This window comes from Pongo pygmaeus, chromosome 21 (genome assembly GCF_028885625.2).
Source record: "Pongo pygmaeus isolate AG05252 chromosome 21, NHGRI_mPonPyg2-v2.0_pri, whole genome shotgun sequence".
NCBI lineage: Eukaryota > Metazoa > Chordata > Mammalia > Primates > Hominidae > Pongo > Pongo pygmaeus.
In genome coordinates this window covers 66,270,889-66,284,059 of record NC_072394.2, presented here as the reverse complement: position 1 = coordinate 66,284,059, position 13,171 = coordinate 66,270,889, and the positions used below count along the sequence as shown (strand labels likewise).

Genomic DNA, 13,171 nt, shown 5'->3' with positions numbered 1-13,171 from the left:
AGCTTCCCTGGGCCCTGAGGATGGTGAAGCCTGGGGGTAGTGGGGCCAGTCATGGGGGAGAGAATGCACCCTGACCACTGAGACCCTCAGAGCTGTGCCCTCCAGACACATAAACCTGGATGGGGGTGGCCTGATGTGGCAGAGCTCCTGCCACCAGCCTCCATCTGAACACCAGGAAGGGCCCTGCACCCCATCCTCCTGGTCTGTGTCCTCACTGCCGTTGTAAGCTCAGTGCTCTTACAGATGGGGAAACTGAGGCACAGGGAGGTTCAGCAGTGTATGCCCAAGGTCATGTGGCCAGTGAGTCTGAGAGCAGGATTCCAGCCCTGGTCATTTTTTTTTTTTTTTTGAGATGGAGTCTTGCTCAGCCACCCAGGCTGGAGTACAGTGGCACGACGATCTCGGCTCACTGCAACCACCGTCTCCCAGATTCAAGTGATTCTCCCATCTCAGCCTCCCGAGTAGCTGGGATTACAGGTGCCTGCCATCATGCCTGACTAATTTTTGTATTTTAGTGGAGACGGGGTTTCACCATGTTGCCCAGGCTGGTCTTGAACTCCTGACCTCAGGTGATGCACCCGCCTTGGCCTCCCAAAGTGCTGGGATTACAGGTGTGAGCCACCATGCCCGGCCTTTTCTTTTTTTAAAAAAATAGAGATGGGGGTCTCACTATGTTGCCCAGGCTGGTCTTGAACCCTTGGGCTCAAGCGATCCTCCTGCTTGGCCTCCCCAGATGCTGGTATTACAGGAGCGAGCCGCCTCACCCGGCCAAGCCCAAGACTCCTGACCCCGTCCAGACTGATCCTGTACCCAGGCCCCTTCCTCACTCCCCTCTGTGCCACCCATCTGGTTAGGGCTGAGGGAGGAGGTGACGTCATGGGGGAGGGCACAGCAGGCAGGGAAGGGGCTGCTGACACGGACACCTGGCAGGGGCCCTACGCTGGGCTGTGTTGCGCCTGGTGGGTGAGGTGAGGAAGGGGTGGACGGGCGGGCATAACTTGGAGGGCAGCAGGAAAGGGCAGCTGGGCATGCGGGGCCGGGGATTCTGAGGACCACCGGGGAGGAGCTGGATGAAGCTGGCCTTGGCTGCCTGCCGACCACACTCACCCTGGCATGTGTGCGGTGCAAGGGCAGCAGGTGCAAGGAGGCGGAAAATGGGGCAGACGTGGGGAGCTGATCTGTGGGCAGGTGGGGCAGTGGGGGTGAGACACGCCGGGGCAGAGGCCCAACGGGGCCCTAACCCTGATGGCCAGGCCTGCCTCTGGCTCCGGCTGGGCATGGAATGTGCTGAGTCCTATGTCACGATCCCGTGGCTCTAAGGGACAGGGAGTGTCTGGGAGAAATCTGCATTCAGTGCCCTGAACACCTGACCCTGGCGTGGTGAGCACAGGAGCCTTCCATGGCCTGAGGAGGCCTCCCTGGGGCTCTGCGGCCTTGGCGTTCTAGGAGGGAAGAGTCACGTCCTAGGGAGGATTTAGGAGAGCTGGTAGCCACACCTGTAGTCCCAGCACTGTGGGAGGCAGGAGGGTCGCTTGAGGCCAAGAGTTCAAAACCAGCCTGGGCAACATAGTGAGAGCCCATCTCTACAAATAACAAAAAATTTATCTGGGCATGTGGCGCACACCTGTAGTCCGGCAGGAGGATGGCTTGAGCCCAGGAGATCGAGGCTGCCACTACGCTCCAGCCTGGGCGACAGAGTGAGACCCTGTTTCCAAAAAAAAGTAAAAAAAAAGAAATGGGCAAAAGCCTCACCTGCACGTGAGGAGACGGCAGTGGGTGTGGGGAGGAGGCGGCGGCGGGGGGCGGGGGGTGGGGGTGGAGGGGAGGAGATGGCGGCGGGGGGGAGGAGACAGCGGCGGGGGAGGGAGGAGATGGCGGCGAGGGCCGGAGGAGACGGCGGCGAGGGCGGGAGGAGAAGGCGGCGGGGGCGGGAGGAGACGGCGGCGGGGGGAGGCACGGGAGGAGAAGGCGCTGGGGCCCCTCGAAGGCCACCCCCAATGTAGTATTTACAATTCTCCACATTTCTCAATACCCTCCCCCCGACCCCCAGCAGGACACCTCTCTGGTGCAGAGCCTGCCCTGAGCCTGGCGATGTCCAGCCTCCCAGGGCCCCTGCTGGCTCCAGGCTGTCAGCCCGGACACAGCTTGGCCGCTGGGGTGCCCTGAGAGCCAGGCCATGGGTGTCACTGCCACCCCACAATGCACACACCAGTCCCCAGACGTAAGGTTTCTGAGAAGACCATCTGTGGCTCCAGGGCAGGCAGGTGCGAGAGGGGCTTGTCGTTGGCTGGACACTGGTCACGCCTATTGGAGGGATGCATTCAGCCACACGCATGAAGTGGGGGCATGGATGCGTGTGAGATGTGGGGAAGGGGCGTGAGGCTCCCTGAAGGCCACCCAGGTGCTGAAGGGGCTGCTGGGGGAGGCCGGCGGGAGGAGCGAGAGACTGCAGATGGCCTCACCCCACCCCATCCTCCTGCCTCAGGACCCTGTACCGTGCTGCTGGGTTTTGCTGGGATTTGCTCCCCCAGTCCTGCCCCGATCTGGGGCCCTGCCTGAGCGGGCAGAGTTTGCTTCAGCATGTGGGGGCTTGGCGCTGTCCAGGGAGAGGGTGGGAGGTCCCCAGCCGGGGACTTGCCCGCCTTCCCTTCTCCATGTGCTCATCCCCCTGAACTGGGGCCAGGCGTCCGCAGCCTCCACTTCCCCGCAGTAGCCTTTGGGTATGGCCTGGGCATTGACTGACCCAGAAGCCGGTCATCGGGCAGCGTGGGGCATCTGGGTGCCTGGCCTGCGGCCGAGCTCCCTGAAATCAGCATCTCATTTTACTGAATGAAAGCCGGGGTGCTGAGAGCCCCCTCACTCGCCTGTCCTCAGCCTTCGCTGCAGAAGCCGGAGACTCAGCGCCTGGTGCAGGGTTAATGATGTTAAAATATCTGGCCAACATTTAAATAAGCAGGCAATTTTTCACTAAGTGCAGCTCAGGCTTGGCAACCACTGCAAGTGCTGAACAGCAGCCCCTCTCCGTGGACCCCCCACTTCTCCGTGGGCACAGGCGGCTGTTGGACTGTGGTGCCCTTGGGCATGGGCCGGGCCTGACTGGGCAGAGCCATTCCGCCTGCCTGGGCCTTGCAGAGGGCGGGAGAGAGGCTGGCCCTGCTCACCCCGCCCTCCTCGGGCTCCTCCTGGAGCCCGCCCCCGCCCCAGCCCAAGCTGCCCTCTGCCGTCGGGTTGGGGAGGGGACGGTGCACTCCAGACTCCAAGGAGGTCGAGGACAGGAGGTGCTGTCGGTGTGCCTGAGGCAGGGGGTCCGCCCTGCGCCCCACCCAGCCGGAACGCCAGCCCGGACGTCGGTGGGAACCGTGTGCCTCCTGGATCCAGGGGACCTCCGAGTGACCGCAGGGCCGGGGTCCCCTGTCACCCCACAACTGGTGCAGGGAGCGCTCGGCCCTCGGCCCAGCGCGGTGACCTCGGGGGATGGAGCCCTTCCTCAGGAGGCGGCTGGCCTTCCTGTCCTTCTTCTGGGACAAGATCTGGCCAACGGGCGACGAGCCGGACCACGGCACCCCCGGGTCCCTGGACCCCGACGCCGACCCAGTGCCCGCGCTCCCCACCGAGCCTTGCGGCCCCTTCCCTCAGCTCTTCCTTGCGCTCTATGACTTCACGGCGCGGTGCAGCGGGGAGCTGAGTGTCCGCCGCGGGGATAGGCTCTGCGCCCTCGAAGAGGGGGGCGGCTACATCTTCGCGCACAGGCTTTCAGGCCAGCCCCGCACCGGGCTCGTGCCCATCATCCACGTGGCCAAGGCCGCTCCTGAGACGCTCTCAGACCAACCGTGAGTACCTCGGCCTCGGAGTCAGAGCCTGCCTCGCCCCCAGCTGGGGAGTACGGAACAACGGCAGGATTTTGAGTTGGAAATCGCATGTCCATGGCTATATGTTCATTCATTTGTTCATCCACGCATTCATTCAGGGACAGCTGATGGGCCCCGGGCCGGCAGGTGCGGTAGGAAAACAGCAGTGTCCGCTGTGCGCTGCTGAGAGGGAGAGGAGGCTCCGGCAGGCGTGGTCAGGTCCTGGGGGGGACATCAGCTGCACCAGCCGGGCACCCAGCGGTGGTTCCTCCAGGACCCTGCCTGGCTGGCCAGGCCTTCCCACCCTCACATAGGGAGTCCAGTGTTCATGGAGCGGTCACTGCTTGGAGGGCAGGGGCTGGGGGCTGGGAGGCACCAGATGATACAGGGGCCCACGCTCCAGGAGCTCTGGGTGAGGGCAGGTGAGCAGGGGCTGGGGCTGGGGGCTGAGACAGGGGCCCACGCTCCAGGAGCTCTGGGTGAAGGCAGGTGAGCAGGGGCTGGAGCTGGGGGCTGAGACAGGGGCCCACGCTCCAGGAGCTCTGGGTGAAGGCAGGTGAGCAGGGGCTGGAGCTGGGGGCTGAGACAGGGGCCCACGCTCCAGGAGCTCTGGGTGAGGGCACGTGAGCAGGGGCTGAGGGCTGAGACAGGGGCCCACGCTCCAGGAGCTCTGGGTGAGGGCAGGTGAGTAGGGGCTGGGACTGGGGGCTGAGACAGGGGCCCACGTTCCAGGAGCTCTGGGTGAGGGCAGGTGAGCAGGGGTTGCAGAGGCGCCTAGTCCAGACGCCCAGTGCGGCTGCTCTGAGTGGCTGCCTTGGTCCGGCGTCCAGCTGGGCAAGGCCTGAGCCCTGGAGACCTTCGGGATCAGCCTTGCTCAGGGCCACTTCCAGCCTCCTGGGGGCCCCTTGGCACTCACACATCGTCCTGGGGGTTCCATGGGGTGGGTGAAGCCGGAGTCACAGGAAGGTGCTTTCTGAGGGGCCCCAGGCCCTCACCCCACACCTGCCCCGCTTGTCCTGAGAAGTGGTTGGGGGGCAAGCAGGCTTTGTGATGGGAAGGGGCTCACAGTCACCCCAGGTGCGGAGGACAGACCCCTTCAGCAGTTCCCGGAGGGCAGGGCTCCGGGTGGAGCAGGGCGGTCCATAGGCAAAACTAATGACTATTTGCCTAGGCTGGAGGTTAAAAGACTAACCACACTCAGGTGTCATTAGCTCCAGACACCTGGCCCCACGCCCCAGGGAGAGACCTCAGGCACATCCCCTGCATCTCAGGATCCCACAGGGGCTCACCTCCGACCCCCAAGCCCTGATGTGGGCTTCAGAGGAGGCTGGCGACGTTTTGGGAAAACACCTGTGTCTCATCCCCACACCCCGCGGTGCTCGGAGGGACCTGAGTCCCTTTACACGTGAGAGGGTTGCGTCTCCCTGCCAGCAGACCCCAGAAGGCAGGGGCCCTGGCTGCAGGAGGAGCTCCATGGACAGAGCGTCCACGGAGCCAGCGCCTCAGGCCGCCGCCTCTCTGTCCCCAGTCCCACACCTCTTCCTGTCTCCATCTTCATTCCCTTCAACTTCAGCCCAGCCCCACAGCCCTGGCCGTGTCGGTTTCTATTCCTGATGCCCCCATTGCCCCCCAGGTCCCCGGGGCAGGGGTGCCAGACTGTATCCTCCATCTTGCCCAGTCCCAGTCTGCCCAGGATGGCACGGCTGTGCCCCAGCCCCGAATCTGGTGTTGACTCTGAGGCCCGCCTCGGGTCCTCTCCTAGTCCCACTTCCCAGGTGGTTTCAGCCCCACCCTGACACCCGGCTCACTCTGCTTCCTCCTTCTGGGGCTTACGGGGTGTGCCCTGGGGCAGGGGAGTGGCAGGCATCCCTCTCCGGGTCCCAGGAAGCTCCAGGAAGTGGGAGGCTCCAGGATGGGAAGCTGAGTCAGGTGTGGAGTCCCCGCCTTGGACTTTAGAAGCAGAGTTATGCAGACGGGGTGGGGCTGGGAGCATTTCTGTCTTCCTTCCAAGGATTCCTCTGGCTCCCAGGAATGAGTAGATGTGACCTGGTGGGCGGCCCACCTGGACAGGGGAGCCCCAGCCGGCCCCTCTCCCGACACCCGGTGTGGGCTCCTCGTGTGTGGGCATCTGAGGAGTGGGCACCTGGGAGCTCCCTGCCACCGTGCACTGTGTTCAGAGAGGTCTCACCTGCACCTGGCTTTTCGGAGGGGGTGTCTGTGTGGACAGATGCCAGTGGGCTTGGGGCCGTCTTGTACTGGGCACAACTCTCCAGCGTGGGATGCAGGATGCTTTGAACGTTCGCATAGCAACCCCCCTGCAGCCGCCCACTGGCTGCCCCTCCTGACCTGCCCAGCCTGGCTTAGGCCGCCTCCTCAGGACACAGCTCGCATGGGCCCCCTCCACTAACCAACTGCCTGAGGCAGGTGGGCCGTGCCCAGCCAGGTGGCGCCCGTGGCCCTGTACGGCCACATCGACAGCCCAGCAGTGCTTCCGGGCAGCTCACCAGGCCGTCAGCTCCATGTCTGCGCAGGGGCTCAGCAAAGCCGAATTTGGAGGCCTATGGCCAGGGCTGACTGTTAACCTGTGGCTGGGGCTGGCGGTCACTATGAACAGGGAACTGGAGGTCACGCCCAGCAGGGCTAAGGGAGAGCCCACGGCCAAGGTGAGGACGCTCAGGGCTGAGCAGGAGGATGGGGCCGGCACTGGGGGCTGAGGCAGTGCAGACCTTGTGCTGGGACTCCAGCCCTGCCATGGGGTGGACCTTCTCCCTGAGAGGCGGTGGGACAGCTGGGCTCAGCCCTGCCGCCAGCACGGAGGAGAGCATGTGGGGCCACTGGCTGAGGGGCCTGCAAGGTGACTACCGCACCTGCTGTTTGCAGCTGGTACTTTAGCGGGGTCAGCCGGACCCAGGCACAGCAGCTGCTCCTCTCCCCACCCAACGAACCAGGGGCCTTCCTCATCCGGCCCAGCGAGAGCAGCCTCGGGGGCTACTCACTGTCAGGTACCTGGGGCGGCCCCTCCTGCCTCTGTCCCCCACCAGGTCAGTGGCCCTTGACCTTGGGGTGGTTGGTCTCTAGGCAGTGCTGGCTCCTGATTCACACCTGGCACCACTGAGGGCCCAAAAGGAGATATGCCGGTCACCTTCTGCACTTGCTCACTCACCCATGTATTCATTCATTCAGTCATTCACCCATTCATTCGTTCAGTCACTCATTCACTTGTTCATTCCTCACTCACTAATTCACTCATTCATCTATTCATCCACTCATTCACTTGTTCATTCATTCCTCACTCATTAATTCACTCATTCATTCATCCACTCATTCACTCGTTCATTCTTCACTCACTAATTCACTCATTCATTCATCCACTCATTCACTTGTTCATTCATTCCTCACTAATTCACTCATTCATTCATTCACTCATTCACTCATTTATTCACTGATTTGTTCACTAGCTTATTGTTTCACTCATTCACTTATTCATTCATTCATTCATTCACTTTTCCTTTTTTTCTTCCTTATTCCTTCATTCTTCACTGACTCATGGACTCATTCATTCTACAAGTATTTATTAAGTGCCTACTCTGTGCACACCGTCAGCAGAAAAGCTCCAACCTGGGCCCCTCTCGCTGCCCTGCCCCAGCCTGTGGCTGCCCACACTCCCTTCTCCACACAGCTCTGACCATCTCAGGGTCCCCAGCTAGGTCTGAGCCAGATCCCTTAGTGGGTTGTGGCCAGCATCCTCTGGGGTGGGAGGGTCGGGGCAGCTGGCAGCCGAGGCAGGGGTCTCCATCTCTGAACCCTTCCTAGTCCGGGCCCAGGCCAAGGTCTGCCACTACCGGGTCTCCATGGCAGCTGATGGCAGCCTCTACCTGCAGAAGGGACGGCTCTTTCCCGGCCTGGAGGAGCTGCTCACCTACTACAAGGCCAACTGGAAGCTGATCCAGAACCCCCTGCTGCAGCCCTGCGTGCCCCAGGTGGGCCTGTGCCTGCCAAGCTGCCCCATGCTGGGCCCGAGGCATGGCCCTGTTCTAGGTGCTCCTCCCCACCCCGTCACAAAGCCCCTGGGGCTGTCAGAGGACCAGCTCCAGGGCCCTGCTCAGGCCTGGGAGCATCGGAGTATCCCAGCGGCTCCTGCACATGCTGCTGTCTGTGGGTGTCTCTGAGGGTTGTTGGGATTCCTGGGGTCCTGGGGGGCTGGGAGTGGGGAAAGGAGACCTGTGGCAGTGCCCAGCTCTGCAGGGGAGCAGCCAGGAGGGTGGGGACAGTTTGGGGAAGGCATTCAAGGCTGCCCCAGGCCCCAAGGGCGGAAGCTGTGGGAGGAGATGCAGATCACAAGATGCTGCACCTGGGCTGGAGCCGCTGGATCCCAGGGACTGTCCCCGATGTGAACCACCCTGCCGAGGGCCAGGGCAGCAGTCTGGTTTCTCTGGTCTCATAATGACAGCCTGGCCAGGGGCAGTAATGAGCATGTGTAGACGGATATCCGGCTGGGGCAAAGGTGCCACTTAGGCCCCCAGAGCAATGAGCTCCCACAGGGCTGGGCCGGGCCTCCAAGCCTGGCACCCACTCCCCTTTGTCCCGGCCAGGGTAGGGTGAGTGTGTGCTGGGGACGGGGGTGCCCGCTGGAGGCCTGGTGTGGGGGGCTGTGCCTGGGACAGAGCACAGAGGCCCACGCTGACCACCCTCCCTGCAGAAGGCCCCGCGGCAGGACGCGTGGGAGCGGCCACACTCCGAGTTCGCCCTTGGGAGGAAACTGGGTGAAGGCTACTTTGGGGAGGTGTGGGAAGGCCTGTGGCTGGGCTCCCTGCCCGTGGCGATCAAGGTCATCAAGTCAGGTGAGGCTCCGAGATCCTGCGCCGCGGCCGGGCCCCGCACCCGCTGTCCAACCCTCAAGCCCCGGGGCAGTGATGTTGGTGGCGTGGGCCGGTCCTGGAGCCACACCCTTTCTCACAGCCGACATGAAGCTCACTGACCTCGCCAAGGAGATCCAGACGCTGAAGGGCCTGCGGCACGAGCGGCTCATCCGGCTGCACGCAGTGTGCTCGGGCGGGGAGCCTGTGTACATCGTCACGGAGCTCATGCGCAAGGGGAACCTGCAGGCCTTCCTGGGCAGTGAGTCCCCTCCCTGCTGCCACATGGCCCTGCCGCGCCTGCCACCGCCCCTTCCCTCCCGGCGCAGAGCTGAACCTGCGGGGTTTCCCAGGTGAACCGGGCCTCTCTACCGGGAGAAGGTGGCCCCGGCTGCAGATCCCATCCCTGTCTGGTCTCCAGTCAACAGGGGGCTGGGGTCAGGTCTGGGCCAGGCCAGAGCACTGTGGCTCTGGGGCTGGAGCTGGAGTTCGGGGGCGGTGGGGGGTGCGGTCCCATCTGGGTCACCAGCCTTGGTCTAATGTGACACGGACCCAGCCCAGCCTCTGGCTCTTCTCTGCCCCAGTCTTTGTTGGGGGCCTGGGCCGGCTGCCGGGTCACCGTGGTGAGTACAGGAGTACAGGACCCTCCCCGTCTCACTTGGGGCTTCCTGTGGCCTTAGCCGGCCATGCCATCCTCACCACGTCTTAGAGATGAGGAGGCTGAGGCATGGGGGAAGGTGACGTGGGTGGATGCCGGCCTCACTGGCCATTGGCCCCGTGCCCTGAAAGGCCCTGTGCTGTCTCCTGCAGGCCCCGAGGGCCGGGCCCTGCGTCTGCCGCCGCTCCTGGGCTTTGCCTGCCAGGTGGCTGAGGGCATGAACTACCTGGAGGAGCAGCGCATCGTGCACCGGGACTTGGCTGCCAGGAACGTGCTCGTGGACGATGGCCTGGCCTGCAAGGTGGCTGACTTTGGCCTGGCCCGGCTGCTCAAGGTCAGCGGAGGCTCTGGGCCCCTGACTGCTCGAGGGGATGGGTGAGGGGACCCCGGTCCACCTGCCCTACCAGGGGCCTTCCCTCGCCCCCAGGACGACATCTACTCCCCGAGCAGCAGCTCCAAGATCCCGGTCAAGTGGACAGCGCCTGAGGCGGCCAATTATCGTGTCTTCTCCCAGAAGTCGGACGTCTGGTCCTTCGGCGTCCTGCTGTACGAGGTTTTCACCTATGGCCAGTGTCCCTACGAAGGTGCGTCCCCAGGCAGCCAGAGGGAGGAGGCAGGCTCTGCCCGGGAGTCCAGGCCAGGGGCCTGGACGGTGTTGGCAGGGGGTTGGAGGGTCTGGCCAAGGGCAGGCAGGTGACACAGGGGGCTACAGGAGGCCTCCATAGGGACCCCCAGGCAGAATCGAGGCAGCTCTTGTCCCGCGCCTCCCAGGGATGACCAACCACGAGACGCTGCAGCAGATCATGCGAGGGTACCGGCTGCCACGCCCGGCTGCCTGCCCAGCGGAGGTCTACGTGCTCATGCTGGAGTGCTGGAGGAGCAGCCCTGAGGAACGGCCCTCCTTCGCCACGCTGCGGGAGAAGCTGCACGCCATCCACAGATGCCGTCCCCCAGTCCTCACGTGACCCAAGGCTCCGCGCTCCAGCCAGGCCAGCCCCTCCTCCCTGCAGAGCGTCAACTTGAAGGGATGCCAGTTGGCCGGACCGAGGAGCCTCTGGCTGTGGGCCTCAGGCCCTGGCGTGCACACGTGTTTGTGCACCAGGCAGACGTGCAGACGGAGGGCTGGGGCTGACGTTCCCTGTGCAGTGTGACTTGTGCAGACGGTGGAGGGCTGACTGACGTTCCCTGTGCAGTGTGATACGTGTCCCTGGCATCTCAAGAGAGACAACAGCACAGAAGGGTGGGGAGAAGCCTCGGAGGCTCTGGGCGGGGAACCCTGAGCCCCGTGTGTCTCTGCCTGGGTCCCCTGGACTCCCTCCCAGGGTCAAGAGCCAAAGGCCTAGTTCTCTCCCTAGTCCCAGCTTGGGTTTGTGGAAGTGACCAGTGCTGGCTCCCAGGCAGACCGCGGTGTTGACCCCACTGGGTGTGTGGTATGTAGGCACGGGGTGGCACCGTCACCTGCCCCTCACAGACACGCTGGTGGCCTGTGCACAAACCCACTCACGCTCACAGCACTCAGTAAGCCGGGACTGACCCACTCAGACACGCACACAGGCGCACATCACACACAGGTGCACATCACACACAGGCGCACATCACACACAGGCGCACATCACACATAGGCTCAGCCCCCCAAACCCAGACCCAGGAGCTGGAGCGTGGGGGTCCACGTGGCTAGAAAATGCAGGTTGGAGCGGCCCCCATGCGGCCCAGACCCCCAGCCCAGGACATCATGGTGCCCAGACAGTGTGAGCCCCAAAGGCATCGGCAGGAGCTGCCTGAGCTGCCAGTTCCATCTCCCTGGGCCGGTTCCAGGCGGCACAGGAAGGGTGGGGAGGTTTGGTGACGTGGCAGCTGCCCTTGGAGGCTATTTCCAGGGGCCTCAGGGTGGGCCGTGGGGGATTTGGAGTCTTCTGCCTGTGCAGGGTCAGGCAGGGTCGGTTGGGGGCTCGGAGGTAGATCCCATGGTGTGCTGAGCAGCAACTGGCTCAGGAAGCCTCTGGGTGTGAGTCCTTGGGGGTCACCGAGGCAGGAGGGGGCAGGGACGTGCAGGGTCGGCCCTCGTCTCCCCACGTCTGGCTCAGGGAAGCTTCTGCTCAGGTCTTTGTGAAACACGTCAAGAAGCAAGGGGGCCGGCAGGGTCTGTTTGTGGCCCCCGGAGATCCTGCCCCCCACCCTCCTGGGAGCCCAGGTTGGCAGCTGTGCCCAGAAGGCTTTTGGGGACAGAAAGTTTGGAGACAAGTTCAGGCCTGACTGAGTCCCTTGTCCCCTAGAGTTAGGGTCAGCTCTGCACCTGCTGAGCCAAAGTGCTGATGGCCACCGTCCACAGTCCCCGGCCAAAGGCTGGCTCAGGAGGGAGCTAAGAGATGAGACTCCTGTGTGCAAAGACAGGTGACCCCGGGGAGGGAAGGGGCCACTCGGAGGCTCAGAGAATGGAGGCAGTGCAGGGGCTTCCTGGGGCCCGTGAGCAGGAGGAACAAAGCCAAGCAGAGGGAAGCAGCAGGAACCAGGACCCCTGCAGATGGTGGAGGCAAGAGGCTTTATCTGAGCTTTTGAGACCCTGGCCAGCTGCCCAGCTCCATCTGCATGGGAGAACCTAGGGGAGGGGCTGGCTCCGGTACCTGGGCCCACTGAGGCCTTGAGCTGAGCTTCCGGTTCTGGCACGTCCCCAGCACAGCAGCCTGGGGGCTCCTCTGGCACAGAAGGCCTCGCCCTCTGTGCTTTCTGCAGCAGCCACTGGGATTAAGGGGACCAGGTGTGTGTGTGGCACCTGTGCCTTCCCAGGCATCTCACCAGCCAACAGCTGAACAGGTTTGGTGCTCCTGGGTATCCGGGAGGGGCCGGGGACGTTCCTGCCTCCTGGTGTGGCTTAGACTGAACGTCCTGCACGTCCGAACTCAGGGATACTCGAGGCTTCCTGGACACAGACTCGCGGGCCCAGAGGCCCAAGGCTCGAGGACACCGGGGCAGTGTCAGAGCTGGTGGGCTCTGAGGGACGCTGCCTGGCCAGATGACCCGGCGCCCTCCTTTCGCATTCCCCACCCCCCACCCCTCCCCCTGCATCCTCCCCGACCGACCCCAGACAGAGCTGGGAGGGCCTGAGGGACACTGCCCAGCCCGGCACCCCGCTGCCCCTCCCCACCTTGGTCAGCGCTGAGCTGGGCTGCTCAGAAATCTATGAACCTGTCAAATAATCCAGATTATTGTTCTTAATCTCAAAACAATGAGTGGAAGGTGCCATTATTTCTCTTTGCAATAAAAATAAAAGTTCAAATACGCAGTTTAGGGACTTTCCCTACCACTCCTTGCAGACTTTGAATTTCCCTTCGCAGCCCTTCCTGCCCCCTTGTGGCTGCTGGTCCAGGTCCCTGGGTTGGAGCTCCCTGGTGGACACAGTAGGGTCAGCAGGAGGGTGGGGTGGGGAAGGGCCTCCAGGGAGGGGGTGTCTCGAGTCTCAGGGGCTGGGGGACAGGCGGCCGTCGGGTGCAGGTGGGGGTCACGGCAGGGCTCACTCAGGCGTGACTCAGGAGAGGGGAGGAGAGCTGGAAGGGGGCAGGGGTCCTGCGGGCTGGGCAGGAGGAGGCAGAGGCTGGAGGCAGGAGGGGCTGCCCGGGGGGGAGCCGTGGTCTTGGGCCCAGCGCTGTGGGCGCTTCCAGGCCGCACTCACGGTCCTTGCCTGCCCCCTGGTGTCCATGTGAAGGAAGGCAGTGCCCGTTTCTTCAGCCGCGGGTGCCCCTGGCTCTGCCTCCCCCGGGATCCCCCAAAACCCTCGGGCCCTCCTCTTCCGGGAAGTCCTCCGGGCCGACCCA

General features: G+C 63.6%; 1 protein-coding gene across 2 annotated transcripts; it reads left to right on the top strand.

Annotated features, from left to right (window-relative positions):
- Positions 1-3,474: 3,474 nt before the first annotated feature.
- On the top strand, positions 3,475-12,641 carry SRMS (src-related kinase lacking C-terminal regulatory tyrosine and N-terminal myristylation sites). Of its 2 annotated transcripts, XR_008496125.1 has the most exons (9): positions 3,475-3,830; positions 6,729-6,850; positions 7,662-7,828; positions 8,548-8,689; positions 8,808-8,966; positions 9,515-9,696; positions 9,790-9,946; positions 10,134-10,933; positions 10,968-12,641. XR_008496125.1 is itself a non-coding variant. In XM_054467513.1 (8 exons), the coding sequence occupies exons 1-8, from the start codon at positions 3,475-3,477 to the stop codon at positions 10,325-10,327; spliced, it is 1,479 nt and encodes a 492-aa protein (XP_054323488.1). In that variant the 3' UTR covers positions 10,328-10,938. The 2 variants fall into 2 exon arrangements, 1 of the variants encoding a protein (XP_054323488.1); XM_054467513.1 differs by lacking the exon at positions 10,968-12,641 and having other exon boundaries at positions 10,134-10,938.
- Positions 12,642-13,171: the final 530 nt, after the last annotated feature.

Excerpts from the sequence above, each read along its gene's own strand:
- SRMS (XM_054467513.1), top strand. The coding sequence starts at position 3,475 with ATGGAGCCCTTCCTCAGGAGGCGGCTGGCCTTCCTGTCCTTCTTCTGG. Across the intron at positions 3,831-6,728 it reads GAGACGCTCTCAGACCAACC|CTGGTACTTTAGCGGGGTCA; the intron begins GTGAGTACCTCG and ends TGCTGTTTGCAG. Across the intron at positions 8,690-8,807 it reads GATCAAGGTCATCAAGTCAG|CCGACATGAAGCTCACTGAC; the intron begins GTGAGGCTCCGA and ends CCTTTCTCACAG.